At 38.0% G+C, this 21822-nt stretch overlaps 1 protein-coding gene across 1 annotated transcript in view; it reads right to left on the bottom strand.

Moving 5' to 3' along the window:
- Positions 1 to 21315, bottom strand: part of spock2 (SPARC (osteonectin), cwcv and kazal like domains proteoglycan 2) — a 33573-nt gene extending 12258 nt beyond the window's left edge. The window contains exons 1-3 of the mRNA XM_087803116.1: positions 20972 to 21315; positions 8822 to 8867; positions 11 to 125 (exon numbers count right to left, since the gene is read on the bottom strand). Coding sequence (XP_087659242.1) covers positions 11 to 125; positions 8822 to 8867; positions 20972 to 21175 — 365 coding nt within the window. The 5' untranslated portion in view covers positions 21176 to 21315. The remainder of the gene's footprint in view (positions 1 to 10; positions 126 to 8821; positions 8868 to 20971) is intronic.
- Between the last annotated feature and the right edge of the window lie 507 nt (positions 21316 to 21822).

Consider the following 21822-nt stretch of genomic DNA (forward strand, 5'->3'; position numbering starts at 1 on the left):
GCACACTTACCTGTGCTCCAGTTTCCTGCGGTTGATGCACACTGCTCTCTGGTAGCCTTGGGCGATGCACACTTTGTGTCGGCTGCACTTAACCTTCTGACAAGGATCCTTGGTGGTGTCCACATCTGAGGAAGAGCGAAAACACAGAGGCTTTCAATAAGACAAGAAAACAGTGCAACGAAAACACAATAACACAAGGGGTCCAGAATTTGAACACTGAAAATGAAATTTAAAAAAAGCTCTGAATGTATGTTCTTCACCTCCTGAGACGCCTTGTTTCCATACAAGGAAGGGCATTATAGTTTTGCCTTTCAGCACCAGGGTACATAAAAACAAAGGCTTGACTGCTGGCCACATTTTGGCTACCCGCATTTTCTTGAAGTCTATTTGACCTATGTTTAGATAAAACTACTGGAATTTTAGAAAAATACTTCTAGCTACCAAACGAAACGTGGAAATATTTGATGAAATATGACTGAGATTGTGCGTCAGATTTGCTAAACTACTGGTATTAACATGTTAATCATGGCTTGTGTGTTTCAAAGCATTGCTTGGTTTAAGTAGGGAATGAAATGTGTTGGAATGTCTCAAAAGGACAGATTACAGGTTTGCTCAAATTAGCCATCATGAAGAACACTAACCTTTGTTTGCTTCATTTAAGACCAGCTGTAATTTATTATAGGCTCTGGGGTTTTTTTGGATTTTAACTTTGGTTTTGCCTCTCCGATAATCAAACACTTACGATGGAATATAAGATGCGACCGAAATAGTTCTTACTTTAGAGTGAAATCGGACATTACACGAGAAGGTTCTGTATTAATCTCTTCTTGCAAGTAAAATTGTTGTGACTTTAAACCAATTCTGATCCCTGATGTCTAGTATTTAATTCCATAGCTTTAAGTCAAATGCCTAACCTGACCCATTATAACCAAATATACCAAAATAAACCAATTATGTATCTACATTAAAGTGGTACAAAAGTGGTTTACATAAAGTCATGTTAAAAATTATTAGAGAGAAGACTTGCTTTCATCAATTAATAGTTACAGTATTAATCAAGTAGTTACTTGAAATAAGATAAAGTGTGATGCTGATCATTTAAACTGACATGCCCGAATAAACAAATACTACAACTAATTGTGTCATGTGACTAAGAGACAGAAAATAATAAGTTATCTAAAACAGGGTTTCTGGAAGTGCATGTAAAAAAAGTTATTGTTATGAAAACAGAACATATTGAAATATTGTGTAATTTAAACTATTATGAGATATCTTTCTTTTTAAGATTATACTGGTCCAAACAAATATATTTCAAGTTGAACGACAAATGAAAGACGACAATACATTGATCAAAACAGTAATTCGACATGTGCCTTCTTAATCTTATACATTTTTATAAAATTTGTATTCCTCGACCTCCTCTCAAAGTCCAGACTCACAGAAAACCCATTTCAGCTGCATATATCAGAGAAGTCGTCCTTCCGATCATCACTCAGAGCATGTGACACAGTTCAAGGCAGGATCGTCGATTGAATACTGATTTGAGCTCTGACTTCTTGCTTCACCATGACAGACGGATGACTGAAGACGCTGCACTGATCACTGCTCATCTCGCACCCTGTTGTCGGAATTTAAATCGGCATGTTTGAAGCATCTTCTTCTTTCTTTCAGCAGCCGCGAAGTGATGCACATCAATGAAAACAGCGAGAATCCTTTATTTGATTCAGCGTCATCTATCATTCTACACACTCAGCACACATTTGAATTTCACTCCTGTCAGTAAAGCTTCCTTACATCCCTCGCCCTGTTGCCATCCAGAAACCTGCATCAGTGCACATAATCGTCCGCATCGATCCACAGCTGTGGCTTGTGTATCATTTGTGTGATCATCCTCCTCCTCTCAACATGATCTGCTTTTATGGCGGCGTTCTCATTTTGCCGGATCACCTTTCTTGGCCGAACACATTAACGTGTCGCAGGATTATTGAAGCAAAAACCCACGGATATCTGATTTGAGAAGCAAATCCAAAACAATGCAGCGCCCCTGTCATGGCTGAGCTGGTTGTATAACTGAGTGCTCTGCTGGAGAAAAAACACTGAGGCTCAGAGGCATTAGTTCCAGACTCATCTATCCTGACTGTCAAAACGTCTTCGGTAGCCTATTTCCCAGTTGGCATTAATTGTGTAGATGACAGAATCACACTTCTTTTGTTCAGGTGATCCCTCACAACAACAAGAGTGCAACCGCTCTTCAGAACGTAGGTGAAGTAAACCAGTCATGCCACAACAGAGAGCATCACATCCTGCCTCCTAATATGTAAACACTCGTAAATAAATCTTGTTTGCTAGTGAGCCGTTACAATACTGGCACAGTGTTGCACCGCCGGTGCAGAAGCATAAGGTAGCTGCCTGAGCCGCGTGTTAACTTATCAGGATTCTACGGATTAAAGCAGTGGCAGTGATGATGATGTTTCCATAGCAACAGGCTCTCACTGGCCCAGGAATCGTTTCGGGTTGACTGTGATTTGCAGCTCAATCTGGTATTTCGGAGAACTGTCTCCTTCTCTGCATCGAAAATACCTGATGCGCATTGAATACCTTCCCTATACATTTTCTCCACACGTCCCTGCCATCCTGCGATGAATCTCAAGTGGTCACCTTTTACATAAACCGAGACTGAAACCTTTGTTATTTCGCCAGCCCCAGTCTTTGAGACGCTTAACTGCATTGTGTGTGTGCAGCTGTACGTCACTCCTAATTGGCTCCCAGTGTCTCAAAATAATCCAATTCAGATTTACTGAGGGTTTAGCCCGGCAGATTGAGGATAATTGGGTGCAGAGCGGAGAGTACAGCCTCATCTTTGACCCTCTTATCAGCTGTTTGCCCACTCTCCGCTCCATTATGCCTTCAGAATTTAGTTAGTAGGATGAAAAATGGAAACCGAAAAAGACGTGGCAGAGCTAAAGAAAATAGTGTCTTGAGAACGAAAAATATATATTTTTAAATTGAATGGATAGAAGTAGTGTTTAACCCTTGTGTTATCTCTTGGTCAAGATGACCCGGTGGCCTGAAAACAAAAGTGTTTGAGGTATACCTTGTGTCAACCTACATCCCCTGTATTTGATTTCTGGAAGTCAGGGAGGTTGTTGGGACAGAAGTAACACAAGGTATACCTCAAACACATTTGTGTTTGGTCCACCGGGTCTCCTTGACCCAGAGATAAACACAAGGATTATTTTATTACATTTTATGACCAATATGGATTTAAGAGAATAAACATTGACATTTTTGCATTTACATCTTTTATTTAGGTAATACTAAAACGGTATTATTGTTAAAATAAGGGTAAATATAGGTGCAATAATACTGTTGAAGTAATAATAATAATAATAATAATAATTCTGTTATATTCCACCTTTGATTAAAGAAATCTAAAAAGAAACCACCAAAAGAAAAGGTTCTCCACTGTCCTCGTTCCTTAAATATGGTCACCAGCCAAATCCCAACAACAAAACCTTAACCTGTACTACTGGATTACTACCCAAAACCGCCCACTGAGGGGGTCTTTGTGCCGCAGATGGGACATGGAGCAGATACTCGCCAACGTGCAATCATCTTGCAATCTTCCTTGCATGATAGAAATCTACTGTGAAAGGCAGCGCTGGGTATTAAGTCACTCTTGATTAACTAAATGTTTAAACATTTGGCTCCAACAGAACTGGATCTAAAACCCTTTCAATACATGAAGCTCAGTTCATGTTTGCAGTTTGAAGCGCCTCCTTGTTGACATCTATCTCTCAGCGCGGAAAGGTGAATCTGAGTTTAGGATTTTCTTGATGACATGGCAGATGGCAACAGCTTGCTGGTTTGCTTGCCCTGTTCCCCTAACAATTAAGCAATGCTCACTGGCAACTCATTTTAAGTCTGATGAAATCAGCATTTCCTTCTTAAACGTCCTTAAAGGGAAATTTAAATTTCACTCATTTTCTACTCACCCTCATTTCAAATAAGGGTTGGAATTATTTTCAGAGTAATCTGTTCCTTTTTTAGAGTTATAGAAAAAAATGCATGTTCATTTTAATGTAGCCATTATCATTATTATTATTATCAGGATGCTTTTTTTTTTGCTCCAGTTGCTACATTAAAATGAACAAACATTTGTGTCTATAACTCTAAAGAGTTGGGATTATTTTCAGAGTAATCTGTTCCTTTTTTAGAGTTATAGAAAAAAATGTATTTTAATTTTAATGTAGCCATTATTATTATTATTATTATTATTATTATTATTATTATTATCAGGATGCTTTTTTTTTGCTCCAGTTGCTACATTAAAATGAACAAACATTTGTGTCTATAACTCTAAAGAGTTGGGATTATTTTCAGAGTAATCTGTTCCTTTTTAGAGTTATAGACACAAATGTTTGTTCATTTTAATGTAGCAACTGGAGTAAAAAAAAAGCATCCTGATAATAATAATAATAATAATGGCTACATTAAAATGAACAAACATTTTTTTCTATAAATCTAAAAAAGGAACAGATTAAAGGAATAATCTCAACTCTTAGTCAACGGAGAAGAAAAAGAGTGAAATATCAATTTTTGTAAAAGTATTTATTTAAACAATATACCGATTTTCAACTACAATTACACATTTTAAACTGTAGTCCACCAATATTTTAAACTCTAATCATTCAATTTTAACCTATATTCATGTACATAATTTTCAACTGCTATTGAACAATATAATATAATATTTGCACGAGGACTGCAACAAAATCTTCACAGATGCATCAACCAAATGTTCTGTTGAGCTCTGTATGAGTTTTAAGTGTGCATGTCTGCAACGATGACGGCGAAGGTGCCTGTGGACTTGTTTCCACATATCTAAATTACACATCTCCTGCCGTGTTCACCGTCTCCAGAGAAGGTGATTCAATCAGAGCAGCGCCGGCTGCTGGATAGACAAATCGACAGATGAAAGCTGCTCCAAATTAGCCTGAACCCCTTCATCTCTCCCAAGTCTGCCTGGAGTGCAGTCAGACACTGTTGCCTAGATGCAAAACTGTTGAGATCCATGTGTGTGTGTGTGTGTGTGTGTGTGGCGGCTAAATATCTCCTTTGTGTCTAGGCTGAATAAAGAGATGAAGACGTCACGATGGTGTGTGGTCTATTCTGCTGCTTCACTTCATTAGGCCTCTTATAACAGGCTCGTGGAAGGCAGATAAAGCTTTCCGAAGGAGAGAAAATATCATCTTCTGCAAGGGCTGCTGGTATAAGGCAAGTGTAATACAAGGTAGATGGATGCAGAGCAAGAGGGAGTACAGAGTCATCAATCCTAAACACAGTTTTTAGAATCAATCACTGGGTCAAAAAATTTAAAATAAAAGACGTTTATACATTTATATCAATAAAAAGACGTTTTTAACGTAATTAATCAAAAATATTTCAACCTTTTCTTTTAAAATTTGTTTGGCCATACCTATGGGTTTATACTGTTACAGTTACAACTGACCATGAAGTGACAGAATGGACAGATTTTAGCAAAATGTTCTTATTCTTAATATAAATGTTTTATATGTGGTACAAAGTGTCCGCCAATATCTCAGTAGAAGTTTCGTTCACTCATAAAAAAGGTTTTAAAAGTTGTGTGACGACATGAGGTAGTGTGTGCTTGGACCGATATCGAAGGGCCGGCCATACACTTGAAAGTGTGCCTTAGACCTCCCTCATTTTCAAGGGCTATCTGGCCCTCGTCCGTACCCCTTTTCTTTCATCCAATGTCTCAGAGGCATGCAGCCAATCAAGGGGTAAGATAGAGGGGTAGGGGTATTTTTGGGACACACTCTTAAAAGGTAGTTATAGTGATGAAGAAGACAAGTTAATTTAACAACAAAGGAGGACTGTCAGTCAACGATGTGGGCAGCCTTCACTACGTGTTCTGTGATGCGTGGGAGACAATAAAAAAGCAATCAATTGCTTTGACGCTGTACAGTATTTCAATAAAGGTATTCTTTTAAAAATATGACAGTTTTTTCTACTCAACCTCATGTTGACTAAGGGTTGAGATTATTTTCAGAGTAATCTGTTCCGTTTTAGAGTTATAGACAAAAATGTTCATTTTAATGTAGTGAATGAAGCTCAGTTGTCTTCGTCTTCATCTTCGTCCAAAAAGACACTTAAAAACATCCAAATCCAAATCAATCCCAGAAGTCTCCACCTCCAAGGGACTCGTTGTATAAACAAAGCGGGCGTGATTACAGCTGGCTGGAGGAGGAGTGAAGTCGGTATTACGTCATAATGAACTCTGCTCTTGTAAGCTCTCGTTCGCCGAGATTTCAGACGGGGGACAGGGTTGAGAATATTCATCCAAAAAACATTTTCTTCTTCCGTCTTCCTTCTGTCACCTGAGATTCACCGTGACAATCGAACTAGTAACCTCCAAGTTGAGAGGTGGACGGTATTTGACAGACTCCTCACACTAAATCAAGTCTTACTCTCTTCTGGTTCTTTAACTTCACCCCCGGGCTTTTAAGGGGCGGTAATTAGTCCTTCATTAAGCCTTTGGAGTTTGTGCTAATGGACTCTGCTGACTCCACTTAAGCTCTAAATCAGGCAACAATAGTAGAGGACATGACTCCGTGTCAAAACTGGGTTTGTTCAATTAAAGCGGGACTCACAGAAGGAGTCAGGCGGGCGTCATCTTCAGTATGTTCGGAGAGAGAGAGGAGGAGGAAGAAAGTGCTGGTGGGTGGATTTAGAGCCAAATCTGCATCTCCTGCGGGCGAAGCCACATGAGACCCAGACTAGCGGATGGATCGGATTTGCACCATTGTGTCGAGCGCAGGTGACCTCCTAAACCTAAAATGCACCCGACTGTCTGATGCCATAAAGGAGAGACCATCTGATCAAAACTGATACTAGGAATACAAGAGTCTATTTATGGATATCAAGCAACAAAAATATCTCTCTAGATTACAAGAGCTATGTCTATGGATTTAGGCTTTTATGTACAACCGGTCAAAAAGTAAAGCACACAGTAAAAAAAAGTTAAAATGAATTTATTGGAATTCTTATTCTGTGTCACACAGGAGCTTGTTTTTACACAGCAATGTGTTAAATTACATATTTTCAACCTTTATTTATCTGCTCTTTTGTGTTATAAAGAGCCACATTATTCAAGATCAAGGTTTCCATCACTGCAGCGAGAATTCTGACCTGCTCTAGTAGAAGAACTCACATTTCCCTGATCCTTAAAACTCTTAACTGGCTGCCAGTTTCTTTCAGGATCAATTTTAAAATTCTGAGTCTTACTTTCAGATCTATTCATGGTCAGACTCCTCCTTACATCAGTGATCTGATCCAGCCTTACACCCCAGCTCGGGCTCTGAGGTCTGTGGATCAGAATCTACTGATGGTTCCTGAAGCTTTGGAACGATCTTCCTCTCCCTCTGTGTTTGATGGATCTACTGACTTCAAGAAACATCTTAAGACCTTTTTATTTGTGCAGGCTTTTCCCTGATTTTCTTGGACTCCTGTGTTTGTCTTATTTGTCTTGGCCTTTTAAAGTATATATTTTAACTGTGTATTGTTTTTTATTTATAAAGTTCTTTGTGACCCTGGTCTAAAAAGGCGCTTTACAAATAACATTTACTTACTGTCTATCATTTATTCCTGCTCTTGCTCTTCAGTCCTCAATCCTGCATTTTAAAATTTTATGTTTCTGTTGGTTTAACCATTTACCATTCATATTTTATTTATGCTTGAATCCATTTCGTAAGTCCCTCTTTTTTCTCTATAAAATAGTACTTGCTTTTATTCACACATTAAATATTTTATTGTTTCGGTAGATGAAAGACTACAGACTAAGCATGCAGTTTGATTTTTACAGTTACATAATTATTCTACATGAAGGGAATATATTTAAAGAATAAATACAGGCTTAAAAAAAGATAAACAAAGGAAATTCATAGATTTTTTTTAGCAAATAAGCAACCAATTACTTAATAAAAGTATATTTAAATTCAGCATTAATGTAAAGATAGATCTAAAAAAATCATGTAACATTTTTTTTTTAAAGTTATCTAAAATTTCCATTTGTTACTGGGCCACACAGAAAGATAAAATAATTTATATAATTTCTGTTCTATTGATTATTGCTGTTGAAAGATGATAATAGATGATGTGTAGAAAGTCTGTACTTGTGTTTGTGTTTAGGTACCAAAACATGTTCCAGACTTGATAATGTGCAGATTTTTCTGAAGAAAAACTGATGAGTGACTAATAAAGTGGGAATATTTAACTCAAGATTTGTACTACATGTAACGTAATTTTTTTCCGTTAGAATTGATCTTATAATATTTTGATCGAAAAAGTATAATCCCGGAACTGGTACCAAAGTTAAGGCATTGGTATCAGTACCGGTATCGAAAAATTTAGATCAATACTAATCCCTACTAGGTGTTAGTATTTAAGACAATTGTTTTAGTCAGGTTTAGTTAAAAAAAATAAACCTGTTAATTAGTAAAAAGGGGTGAAACACAAGCTGGATATGATTTAGTTTCAATCGTACGGTTGGTCACTGAGTATAATACCTACATTAAACCAGCTCCTGCTCTGCAAGGTTGGAAATATTTTGTCCATATACTCCATGTACTAGATAAACATCCAATTAGGGACATTGATCTTTATCAGTTTGGCATTTGCACAGCACAAACATAACAATTATGAATTTCAGTCAACAAGAAAAAAAATGTGATGTTCAAATTCTCCAACACATCATGTGGAATGAAGCACTAAAAGAAGAAATGAAGGCGAGACTTACTGTCGGTGGAATCTTGATTCTCGTCCCAGGTACGAACGTAATCATCCTGAAGGGAAAAAAAGAAAGAAATCAGCCATGGCAACAGACAAGGATTTGCAGAATCTACTGATGACTTTCTGTCATCTTGATAGAGGACACCTGAAGAGCAATACAGTATTGCCTCACAATGATTATCGTGTGTGCTTTAGCTTTGCGGCGCGATGATTAGCCAAAAGGGAGACAGATGGCTGAAGATCTGTGTTAAAATGAGCTCAACAAATCTTGAAACAAGGACAGTATGTGAGACATATTGCAACGGTGATGTGCTTTTTCCATGTAAAGTGATAGTTCTCCCAAAGTTTCACTCATTTTCTTCTCACCCTCGTGTCGACTAAGAGTTGGGATTATTATCAGAGTAATCTGTTCCTTTTAAGAGTTATAGAGAAAAATGTTTTGTTCATTTTAATGTAGAGACTGGAGCTCTTCGTCTTCATTTTCTTCCAGAAAGACACTTAAAAACATCCAAATACCTTCATACTGCTCGTCTGTAACTTACATCTTGTATTGAAGCCTTGATGTGAGGAATTGTTCCAAAATAAGCTCAGTAAGTATGTATATTTGAAGTTTGTTTGTAGCGGATTTTATCAGTCTAATAGTTCCTGTCTGACGTATTTTCTAATTGAAACACATTGCCAGTGTCAGTGCGCAAGATTTAGGCTGCTAGCCTCCTCTTAAAACTTAAATCTTAAAATATAGACTTGTTTAAATATTTCCGCACAATTCTTCATGTCAAAGCTTCAATTAAAAATGTATGTTACAGAAGCGCAGTATGGAGGTATTGAGATGTTTTTACGTGTCTTTTTTGACGAAGATGAAGACGAAGACAACTGAGCTCCAGTCACTACATTAAAATGAAAAAACATTTTTGTCTATAACTCTAAAAAGGAACAGATTACTCTGAAAATAATCCCAATTCTTAGTCGACATGAGGGTGAGTAGAAAATGAGTGAAGTTTGAATTTTGGGTGAACTATCACTTATTGGGAAAATATACAGACAAGATACAAGTAGGAAAAGTAAATAAACTGACCTCTACCTCCTGTAGAAATGACAGCACAAGGAAGAGAAAAGATATTAGAAAAAGGGAAGAAAGGTGAAGAAACATTACATTTAAAATATAAAGTTTCCAAAATGTATACGCTTTTCACCCAATACACCTCTAGAAAATGATCAACAACAATGGTACATGAAGGCTTTAGAATCGAACTGCATCAATTTAAATAGTTAAAATGTAACCTACATCAGCAAAGTTGTAAGATTAGGACAGTTTTTGGTGAAAAAACTAAAATTGCATGATGATACAAAGAATATCTGTATAAAGTGTGAACAATATTTTAAAAGAATCGCACAAAATGACCCCGAAAAACAGACCATCATAGACAAAATAAAAAAGTAAATATATTTATATTATTAATATCACACTTTATTTAACGTAAACAAAACTGAGAATGTGTCAATAAATATGACGTCATCTTATGAGAGTAAAACATTGAATTGATATAAAAAATACAAAAATATACAATAATATACATCTAAATCAATACAAAGCAGAAAGAAAAGAAAAAGCGAAAGAAAAAAGCTTTGAGTCAAATACATGTTATTAAAGATACATATTGTATCATGAAAATTCTTTTTTTTTAGACACCCCTTGTGTTGTGTCTGGTTCAAGGTGTTACCACAAACACATTTGTTTTCTGTCCTCCGGGTCACATTGACCCAGAGACAACACAAGGGTTAATGAATATTTGTTTGTGTGTGCCTCGTCTTTGATGCAATGGATTATCGTCATGTTAATGGATGTGTTACTCATCACTGTAAAACTGTACCGCTCTGAAAATTCAAAGACCAATCCTGACATATCTCGGGTCTTATCAGCACCGGAACCTTCCTCCGAGTCACGAAGAGGGAAATGATCACCAAAGTAGGACTCTATATAAACTCCCTCCCGCACAACTATAAATCCTCCTGCTTCTTCCCTGATGATTCTCCGTCATGACATGTAACCTCATTGGACACGACGGCGTCTCCAGAGTTTACAACCTGGTCATCAATCTGACGCCTCCAACGTCTCCGCCATCGACGCGTCAGCTCCTGAATTATTTATCACGTCTTTCCTGTTCCAGTGTTTGTGCCAGGGTCTTATGAGAAAAGAGTCCGGTCGCCGCAGCGACAAGACTGGAAATCGATGACTTTGTAAATGAAAAAAACAACAAAAAAAAAACAACATGGAAAATGTATTTGTGTTGGAAAATAAATTCTCCTGAGTGTACTATGAAGGAGGGCATCAAACGCACTTCACGCTGACAGGCTTGGCAACGGAGCGCCGCAGTTACATCACTTGAAGATATGACTCAGAGGCTGAGGTTGAAAAGACAAAGAGATCAGAGGTTGATAACACGAGATCTGAAGGATGGCTCTTGTTTAACAGCAGGATCCAGGCTAGCTGTAAAGTCTCTGACGGATACATCATAATTCTCGCATAATCGCCGCCGTGAGATCTGTCTCCTCGGAAAAATCCTGGCCGGAGATATAGGCAGGACCGGACGACTAGTGTGGATCTGTCGGGGGTGTTCTGACTGGCAGGTGTCCGCGGGCAAATGTCAGCTGTCGGATGAGCTCTATGTTCTTTGTGTGTGTGTGTGTGTGTGTCATCTCTGCAGTGGGTCATGAATGGAAGGCAACAAATACCACACACTGGGTTTGGACTAGCTTTGACATAAGAACTCGCGAGATCTGTTCTGACGTCCGTCCCTTCCCTCAGAAGCTGCCACAGTGGATCAACATTTAATCCACCATATACAGACAGTCTCTATACCAGACCTTGGCAAAGTGCGGCCCAGGGGCCACATGCGGCCCTTTGACTGCATTTATGCAGCCCTCGTAATGTCAAAGTATGATCATGTATAAATGGTTCTAATGCATTAACAAATGTATTTTGTATTTATTATTAATTTACATTTTCACATAACACTTCCCTCCTTTTTGTGTATAATTTTTCGAGTATATTTTAATCCCTCAGAACATTTTTTTAAATTTAATTGAAGAACTGTTTTGAAAAAAACTAATCTATACAAGAATAAAATTGCAGCATATTTGGCTTAATAAATGTCACCACCAAATGACGCATTTCCTTTTTTTTTAGGGATTTTTTCGTCTTTCATTTTGCTTGTCGGCCCCTAACAACATTCACAGAATTGAATGTGGCCCTTGAAGAATTTTAATTGCCCACCGCTGCTCTATACCATAGTCACCGGCTGATACTTTCTTCTTCTCTTTCGAAAAATAAATCCCTTTAATTCATCAGATGAAAATCATCCCAACGCTATCCAACATATGCAGTGACCCAGAGACAACACAAGGAATAACACAAATGTGTTTTAAGGTCACCAGGTCACCTTGACAAGGGGATAACACAAGGGTTAAAAGACCAGAAAATGTAACCTATGTCAGCAAAGTTGTAACATTAAGACAGTTTTTGGTGAAAAATCTAAAATTGCAGGACGATACAAAGAATATCTGTATAAAACATGAACTATGTGTTACCAGAATCGCACAAAATGACCCCGAAAAACAGACCATCATAGACAAAATAACAGGTAAATATATTTATATTATTAATATCACACTTTATTTAACGTAAACAAACCTGAGAATGTGTAAATAAATATGACGTCATCTTATGAGAGTAAAACATTGAATTGATATGAAAAATACAAAAATGTACAAATAAGTGCAAGTAAATCAATAAAAGCAGAAAGAAAAGAAAAAGCAAAAGAAAAAAAACTGTCAAATACATATTATTAAAGATACATATTGTAACATGAAACTTTTTTTTTTTTGAGACATCCCTTGTGTTGTGTCTGGTTCAAGGTGTTACCACAAACACATTTGTTTTCTGGCCTCTGGGTCACATTGACCCTGAGCTAACACAAGGGTTAAAAGACGAGAAACCCAAAACAACAACAGCAGGGATGATCAATGGCCGTTTCAAGTTTGGTCTTGGACAAAGTTACAGCACCCACACTTCTTCCTGACATTCAAACTCAGGTTTTCTGTCAATATTTCTCTTCAGGAACGAGGGAGTGGGCCTCGAGCCCAAAGAAATCTGCAGCAGGAGTTCCTCTCTCATCCTCTTCCCAGTCGACTCTGTCAACGCCATAAGCTCCTCAAGCAAGTGAAGAAGCCCTCAAAAAATAAGAGAGCCCTCAGAGAGCTGGAAAGGAACAGAGCTCCAGACAGAGCCATAATTACATGGAAGGCATCTACGTTTTAGGATGTTCTACAAAGACATCGCGAAAAGATCACACAGAAGCATGAGAGAGAATTTTCAAAATGGTCTGAAAAATAAAAGTAAAAACCTGAAAGTCTGCCCTGAGGTTTTGTTCGGCGGCAGCTCCTCACATTTTGGAGATTCACATAAAGACTTGAACAGGTTTCAAAGCCTCATATTGTTGGAAACAAAACCCGGCGCTGTTCTCTTATCTACAAGCAGACCAGAGCTGCAGGGATTGAGATGTGAGACGGTTGGTTTCTCAGACATGTCTCGCAGGTGAGGTTTCAACCGCTGCTGCTCTCCATCTTAGGTGGTGAATAACAACTTTGATGTGGTGAAAGAAAGTCTGTTCGGCTAACAACATGTTTGTGTATGACTCAGGGCTACTGAAGATGTGTTTACAATAGTACTGAAGCATCGAAGATCTCTGCCAGCTCACATCACCAAGCTTCGGTCACTATATACTCGACGACGTACCTTGTGCGTATATTTTATATTATATGTTAAATCATTTATTGTATTTCTTAATCTTGAAGATCATTTTGTGCCATTTTTCTCTAATCCTTGAATAGCATAGCATAGCATAGCATAGCATAGCATAGCACGCCATGATTTCACGCCATGTCACGCCAACTGTTTCTTCCTCATCTTTCATATGTTTTTCCCTCCTTCTATGAAGTTACATATTTAAATAACAAATTCAATGTTTACTCTTTTCTAAAATAATCTATTTCTACAATGTTTATGGAAGTATATTAGGAATTTATCGCAAATACCGTTCAGAATATTAACTAGTTACACATATAATGTGTTTATTGATGTTTTATTCTAATCAAATATTGGGTTGGAATATATTATAATTTTAGAGATTGTTTTTTTTTTTAACCCTTTTAATCGGTTTGTGGTATCCCTTGTGTTGTCTCTGGGTAAAGGTGAAACTCACGTTTGTTTTTGGAGAACCGGGTCATCTGAACCCTGAGATAACGCAAGGGTTTATATAAGATTTGGCCAATTGACCATTGAAGTCAATTTTGACGACATTTTGTTCTCTCAACTGAGAGCAAACAGATGACAAGTGGGATTTGAGAAGGAGTCCCAACGTTTGTATCATGTTAATCATTAAGAAGTGGGAATGGGATTATAATCACAGTCCATTAAACCATCATGGCCTGACGGGACCTAGACATCAAGTCAAAACTATAACACTATTTAATATACATTGACAATCTTTATATAGACTAATTAATGAATTATTTTTCAAAAGTATTTTTAATGCTTTATTTTTAATTGTGTTCTGCAATATGTTTCAATTATATTTTACCCCCAAACAAAAATATCAAGCCCAAATGATAGAAATATAATAATTTGAATTCATGGTTCTGGTTTTAACATTGTGGTAAAACGTAAGAGTTTAGGGCTCAGTATTGAACTGGGTTTTTTTTGTAGCACCGACCGAAACACAACACACATGATAAAAACATGCTTCGTCTTATGGTGCCAATGTTTGGCAACAAATTGTGAATACAACTTGATATTGTGTGAATTTTCTCTGAAGAAAAACTGATAATTGAAAAGGCAGTGAACATCAGATTGATTTGTCAATTGTTTACTATTTTTCTTTTACACTGAACATGATTTATTCTTATTTTCTGTAAGACAACAACTTGGGAGTATTTACTAAAGCTGAAAAAATAAACTGAAGATCTGTACTATGTGTGATGCCATTTTGTATTTGTTAGAAATTATATTTTAATATTGGTATTGAATCAAATACGATTAGAAACCAGAATCATTACGCAGACTTACACATTCTTACACTTTCATGTTGCAAATTTAACCAAAATTGACAAATTTCTGTGAGTGAAGTACTAATCATAAATGGTTTACAGCTAAGGAATTAATATGCCTAAAGACTTCCTGCTGAGTTGTTCCACATTGTTCTATTAAAATACCTGTAAAAGAAAGTCACACTAGTCTTTTTCTGAGTGTCTATAAATAAAGACTGACACTGAGAGAGACAGGGTATAAAGAAAAGTTGACAATTCTCATGACAATCTGCTACCAAACAGCAAGATCCTTCACACTTGGATAAGAATGCAGAGATCAAATAGAAAGTGGCTGACACAACACAGGAAAATCGATGTTGTTCACAGTGGCAGGAGGAGGGTTAATGATTTGGAATCTCCAACAATTTAAGTTGAAAAACAGGCCTGGATCTTTTGTGTGTAATTCTTTAAAACCTACACAAACGTGCAGTCCTGGGCTATAGGTTGTTTTGTAAGATTCACTGGGTCAGAAGTCCGTAGAAAGCATAGCACTACAATTGCTCTGAGAAAGGAAACATATTAATGGTATGAATTTGTAGCAGGACTGATGGTTGTCTGCTTCTTTCACTCTTCACAACATCAACACTTCAACAGCAGCTCCTGCATATGACACTGACGTGAGCGACTCTGGTAAGAATCGCCAGACAGAGCTTTTGACAATAATCAACTTTTTGTCTTGACGGCTTTTAATGGAGTCTGGCTCCACTCTTGCAGACGCCGTTATTCAGTCCGTCTGCTGCGTATTTTCAGACCCATTAAGTTTGCTTTTCCCACTGACAGAGACTTCTTCGACTGTCATAGGCTTAAAGGGAAACTGATGTGTTGTGCATCTTAAATCGATCTTGGAATCTATTGTACTCATCAGTATGTCTTTTTGTACAAAACATTCTTTTCATTTAAATATTTACATTAGTAAATTATCTTAAGCCCCGCCCACAGAAAACACTTTTTCTTTTTTCTGGAGATGAAATCTTGTTTATCATAACCACACCCTCACCCCCCACCCCCAAGGGACTTGTTGTGTAAACAAAGAGGGACGTGACTACAGCTGGCTGGAGAAAGAGTGAAGCCATTATAACGTCATTTGGACTCCGCTCTTGTAGCCTCTCGTTCGTTGAGATTTCAGACGGTGGAGAACTTTATAAAGTAATACGTTCAAAACAGGGTCAAGATGAGAGACTAACTTCATCTTGAAGAGAGAGACTTCGACATTTGAAGTCAGGAGAGTTGGCTTTTAACATTAGCTGCGGTTTTAATCACAACTAATAACTAGAACTGAGGCTTTGGTGCACTACATTGAATTTGTTGGAAAGCAAACCAAAAATCCAACTTGCATTTTTCTATTTTAACAAGCTCCTTTTGTTCTTCAGCTTTGTATGGATTTGCATTAGTAGAATGAAATGTAGAGTGCACCTGTCAGATTAAAGGATTGAACATATCCCACTTTATTATTTGTTGACAGTAACTGCTCAATCTAATCCTCTTTTCTTCCTGTAAAATAGATTGAATTTAAGTGTGGAAGCTATTTTTATTCAAGGCGAAAGCGCCTCTATCCTGAATCGGCTTTTACATTTTGTAAAGGAATACATATTAAATATTTACAGTATTCCTTCTGCAGCCTGTGTATTGTGCGTATTGTGTGTCTCTGGTGCGACTGGGTGTGTTTGTGCAGGAAACAAGAAGAATTGTGAAGCTCTTCTTTCATGTCGAGCAGCTTTGATTATCGCTTTCAGTTGTTGGTTTAATATTCAGCGTTCTGCTCTCACTGGAACCAGCCAGTCAACATCAATTTGTATAATCTGAACGCCGATAACATCAATGAGAAGGGTTTTCTACATTAACGACATTATTCCCTTGTTAAATTCCTCTGCCCAAGACTGTTCCAACCATCATCAATATCAACAGGATTCCACGTTATCTTTGGGAATTATATAAAAAATATATATAAATTGGCGTCCAATTAACATGAAAGTGGAATTTAATGGAGGACGTTTCCTTCGCCTGGAGCAAGACCAGTGAGAGGATAGAGTCATCAAACTCCCAGAGATACTTGCTCCATTTCAGCTCTACAACAGAGCCCGCTGTTGCTACGGCAGCGGGCTGAAATCAAAGTGGTTTCCATCTGCGAGTCCCCGGGGAGGCTCACTGGTTTCCTCTGATGTTTCGACTGTCATCATCGTCATCGGCGGCAGAGACGCCGCCACTCATTGGCCTTCAGCGCAAAAACACAAGCGTGCGTGCAAACACAACTAGACAACTGCTCCGGAGAATAACCCAAATAATCCTGAAACGTCGCTGATTGGCGTTTGTCCTATTCTTGGAGGCTTCTTCGTTCATGTTGGAGGGGGTGGGGGGGGGATCTCAAAGACCACCCAAAGGATGTTCTTGGGTTCACTTGTTCTATGTTGACTTATCATCAAATTCAACTTTCAGAGAAAATGTTCAACCACTCTGCTGTGATTGGTCGACCATCAATGTTTGTCACTGCACGCATCAATCCCAGAAGTCTCCAACTCCAAGGGACTCATTGTATAAACAAAGCAGGGCGTGATTACAGTTGGCTGGAGGAGGAGTGAAGCCATTATTATGTCATAATGGACTCTTGTAACCTCTCGTTCGCGGAGATTAAAAGGAATTAGTGTTAAAGGCAGCAAAACTTATCGTGGAAAGAAGAACCTGCTAATTGAATTGTTATATTTGTGTACTCAACAGGACACCTCGATTTACTGGTCATGATGTAACCTTCCTCTTATGACCACTGCACTATAAGAAATGTATTAATAGAGGATATACTGACCCTAATGCCATGTGTACAAGCATTGTGAGGACATCTCAAACACAAACGTTCAATAAAACCCCTTTCAAGCGAGTTGAAATTTTTCTTCTAAGTTATTTTTTCACTTTCCCTTCTCGAATTTATTGCACTGAAAAAAATATTTAACATGCTAATCTATGTACAACTACGGTCAGGGATTCTTCTGGTGATTTTTTTTTTTATTTCTAAAATATACTTATATTCCTTATTTTTTCTTTATATTGCTTTTATTTCAAATTAAGTTTAACCGCAAAAATAATACAAAAACGTATGGGGAAATATCTCTATCTGTACAATGAGTTGAACCAAGAAATAGATGAAAGCAAAGACGTAATACTTTATTCCATAACTATGTGTAGGTTTGAAAAGCACATATTTTTTTAACAAATAAATACACACAACGAGCAAAATAATTTTTAGTAGTGTTTGAAAAAAAGTAAGATCGGATGGATCAGTGTGATCCAATTCTAAAAGCATTCAGAAATATTTCTGGTGCCCTGCATTTATGTAACATTTATTTTAATCCTGAAAAAAATATTTAATCTTCCCATTCCTACAAATTCATTACTGTACAGAAGCACAGTTCAAGAGAGCAGAGAATGTGTAATCACAGTCACAATAATCCTTCCCCCTCGAGGGTTGCTGCCACTTCTCACATTTTCTTCAAGGGCTTCCACGAGGCACTGGTTTAAGACGAACATCTCAACCCCACTGTATTTAAAGCTGCCTACTGTTGGCATATATAAACGCTCTTCTGCAGGAGCACTGTAAATCCCATAATGATACCTATCACATGCTGCTGTGACCCACCTGAATCAATTAAAAAATTGAATTGAACAGAATTTGTGGGAAACATAATCCAGCCGTAAAATTGTCCAAATCCTGCTGGGATCATTAGTAATCGTTTGAAAGCGCTGGCGGCCAAATGTCCCTCCGTACATTTGCAGACGTGGCAGTACATCACCAAGCGTAACCTGCAGGCACTAATCAATCCCTGCTGGCCGGCTCAGTGTGTTCAGCTGCTGAATATGCACATTAATCTCCCACCCCTTCGCTTCACTTGCTTAACTCTCTTGTTTATCAGATCTTCTGGGATTCATCCTTAGATGCCCTTTATTAGAGCCTGGGAGAAGGACAAGGACTCCTTCAGCGAATCGATCAGGATACGAATAACCATCCGCCCCTTCATCCATCCCCCTAGTACGTTTTCTCCCAGTGTTTTCTGAAAAAATCTCATCTTCTATCAGTCTATTGATGTAAGAACTGAAGTGGTTAATATTAAGAAAACCAGGAGAAATCTCATCTTCAATTAAACTCCTACGAGTTTTTTCTCTTATATTTGTCCAAATAAATGAACCTTCAGATGAACCACACGTGAAAGTCAACAAGAAATTAAAGAAAACAAGGTTCTAATAATATGGATTAAATGAAATAGTGGTTAATAAAGAAAGGGTTTCAGTGCTGAATCTCCACAGAAAAGTGTGCAATTTAGGTCATGACTCATCGGAACCCATGCATGTCTTTTTGTGACTCTGTTAAACCATTCATAGTGTTCAGAATTCTCATATTTTCTACATTCAATTGAATATAATTTCTTCACCCTGATATACAGTATCTGATTCAAGGGTACGCTTCTATTATCAGCCATCAAATAAAATGCTACACCAGCATTTTTATCTTGACCAGGAGAGTTTTCCAAATGTTTTGCAGGTTGGGAATTGAACCATCACTGCACATAGTTGGACATTAATCAAACAAGAACAATACCGACGATAGCTGCATGAAAAGAATGTAGCAACAAAATCCAGGCCAGAGGGCCAAATGTGGTCACTGATATTTTGATGAATGGTCAATTCAATAATATAAAAATGTACATTATTTGAGTGACAGTTCACCAAAGATTCACTTATTTTCTAATCACCCTCATGTCGACCATGGGTTGGGATTATTATTAGTAATCTGTCTCTTTTTGGAGGATATAGGCAAAATGTACAGTATGTCCACTTGACAGTCGTGAAAAGGGTTTATTCCCTTTTGTCCAGAAAGACACTTAAAAACATCCAAATAACTCACAAGTATCATAATGCACGGAAGCAATAATAACAAAGTTTAAATTAGGTTTATATTCCAGGTTTAAGTTTCAGATCATTGAATATATGGTCTCATGCTTTTTTTTACCCTAAGTCTAGGATGAAGCCTTTCAGAGAGAAAAAGGGGACAGTTTTTGGACGAAAGTTGCCTTTATGTTCATCTCAAGAATATAACGCTAGAGGTCACCAGGTACCATGCTTTGCTAGTTTTGTATACTCCTGTTACTTCCATAATTTGTCTATCTTGGTATGAATACAGTACACCAATACATCCGTGGGGGAAACAGTGACAATGACCTCAATTAGCTTTTTGGGACTTGGACACATGGGACAGGTTGCTAATGTGAATTACCCAACTCTCCTGACTCACATGTTTCAAATCCCTTCCTCTCCACGATGCAGTAAATCTTTCATCATGACCATCTTTTGAATGTATTACTTAATAAACTTCTCCCCCGTCTGATATCTGGGCGAACAAGAGGTTACAAGAGTGAAGTCAATTATGACGTAATAATGGCCAACTATAATCATGGCCCACCTTTGTTTTTACAACAAGTCCCTTTCAAGGTGAATACTTCAGGGATTCAGGTTTGATAACGTGCAGTGACAAACCTCGATGCTTGACCAATCACAGCAGAGTGGTTATGGTAAAAACAAGATTTTATCTTCAGAAAAACAAAGCATTTTCAGTGGGCGGAGCTTAAGATCATTTTCTGATGTAAATATTTCAATGAAAAGAGAGTTTTGTACAAACAGACACATACTGATGAGGACAATAGAGGTCCTAGATCTCTTTAAGACACACTTAAATCAACATATTCAAAAGTCACCATTGAATCTGGGAAGATGAAGTAAACTGAAGGAAAGTAAAGGGAGCAAAAAAAACAACCAGGTGCAAATATACCTTTAGATAAACCTACACAGTCAACACACCTTGCTAGCTTTTCAAGATCAGCACCTGTGAACTGGCTTCAGATGAGTTTGACCAAGAAAAGATGAGAGTTGAAGGCAAATAAAAGTGAAATGTTGTGCGTGTTTTTGCCGCCGGTGGAGGAGCCGCAGTGTCCGCGGTCCCTCCGCCGTCGGCAGCAGCAGCAGCAGGACTCACGTCTCTGAAGCGGTTCCAGTGCTTCATCTTGCGGGTGTACTGTGAAATGGTGGACAGCCACTGCTCGTCCTCCATGAAATTCCCCGTTTTGTCCGCCTCTTTAACGCCTTTCGCGTCGCCCTGCAGGGACGGAGCCGCCAGCAGCGGCAGCAGCAGCAGCAGCGGCGGGACGAGGAGCCGCAGCAGATCCCTGGTACCAGCCATGACTGCGGAGAACCACGAGAAGAAGAGGAGGAGGAGGAGGATGCTGGAGTGGAACCACCGACTGATGATGAACCCACGGGATGCTCCTTCTTCTTCTTCTTCTGCTGGGAGGAGGAGGAGGAGGAGGAGGAGAAGATGGGAGGACGAAGAGAAAGAAGAGGATCTGGTGGTGAATCCTGCTGGTGTGTGACACCGTTACACGTCTCTATAAATACTTGAAGGACGTGTTTACATGTCCATGTGCTCCTACTGAACTCCCACTTGTAGTTTATGAGGCCAGTGTCTCACGCAACATCAAACCCCTGCATATTTTTGAATGCTAAAATCTAGGGTAAGCATTGCATCTATTTACTCTCCACATAAATATGAAATAATTATTTGCTGGGTTTAAGAGTTTTAGACTTTTATATTTTAATGATGTCCTTTTTTTTGCCCTTACATAATGTGTATCTTTTGAATATAATATTTGACTATAAGACACTTTCAAATGTGTCTTATTTAAACAAATATTTATGCATTATAATTTAGGTTTATTATTTTTGGTAAATATTATCAACAAAATAGGGATTCAAGTAAAGGGATAGTTCATCCTAAATTCAAATTTCACTCGTTTTCTACTCTCTGTACCGTCATGTCGACCAAGGGTT

Source organism: Callionymus lyra, chromosome 11, assembly GCF_982586985.1.
Source record: "Callionymus lyra chromosome 11, fCalLyr1.hap1.1, whole genome shotgun sequence".
Lineage (NCBI taxonomy): Eukaryota > Metazoa > Chordata > Actinopteri > Syngnathiformes > Callionymidae > Callionymus > Callionymus lyra.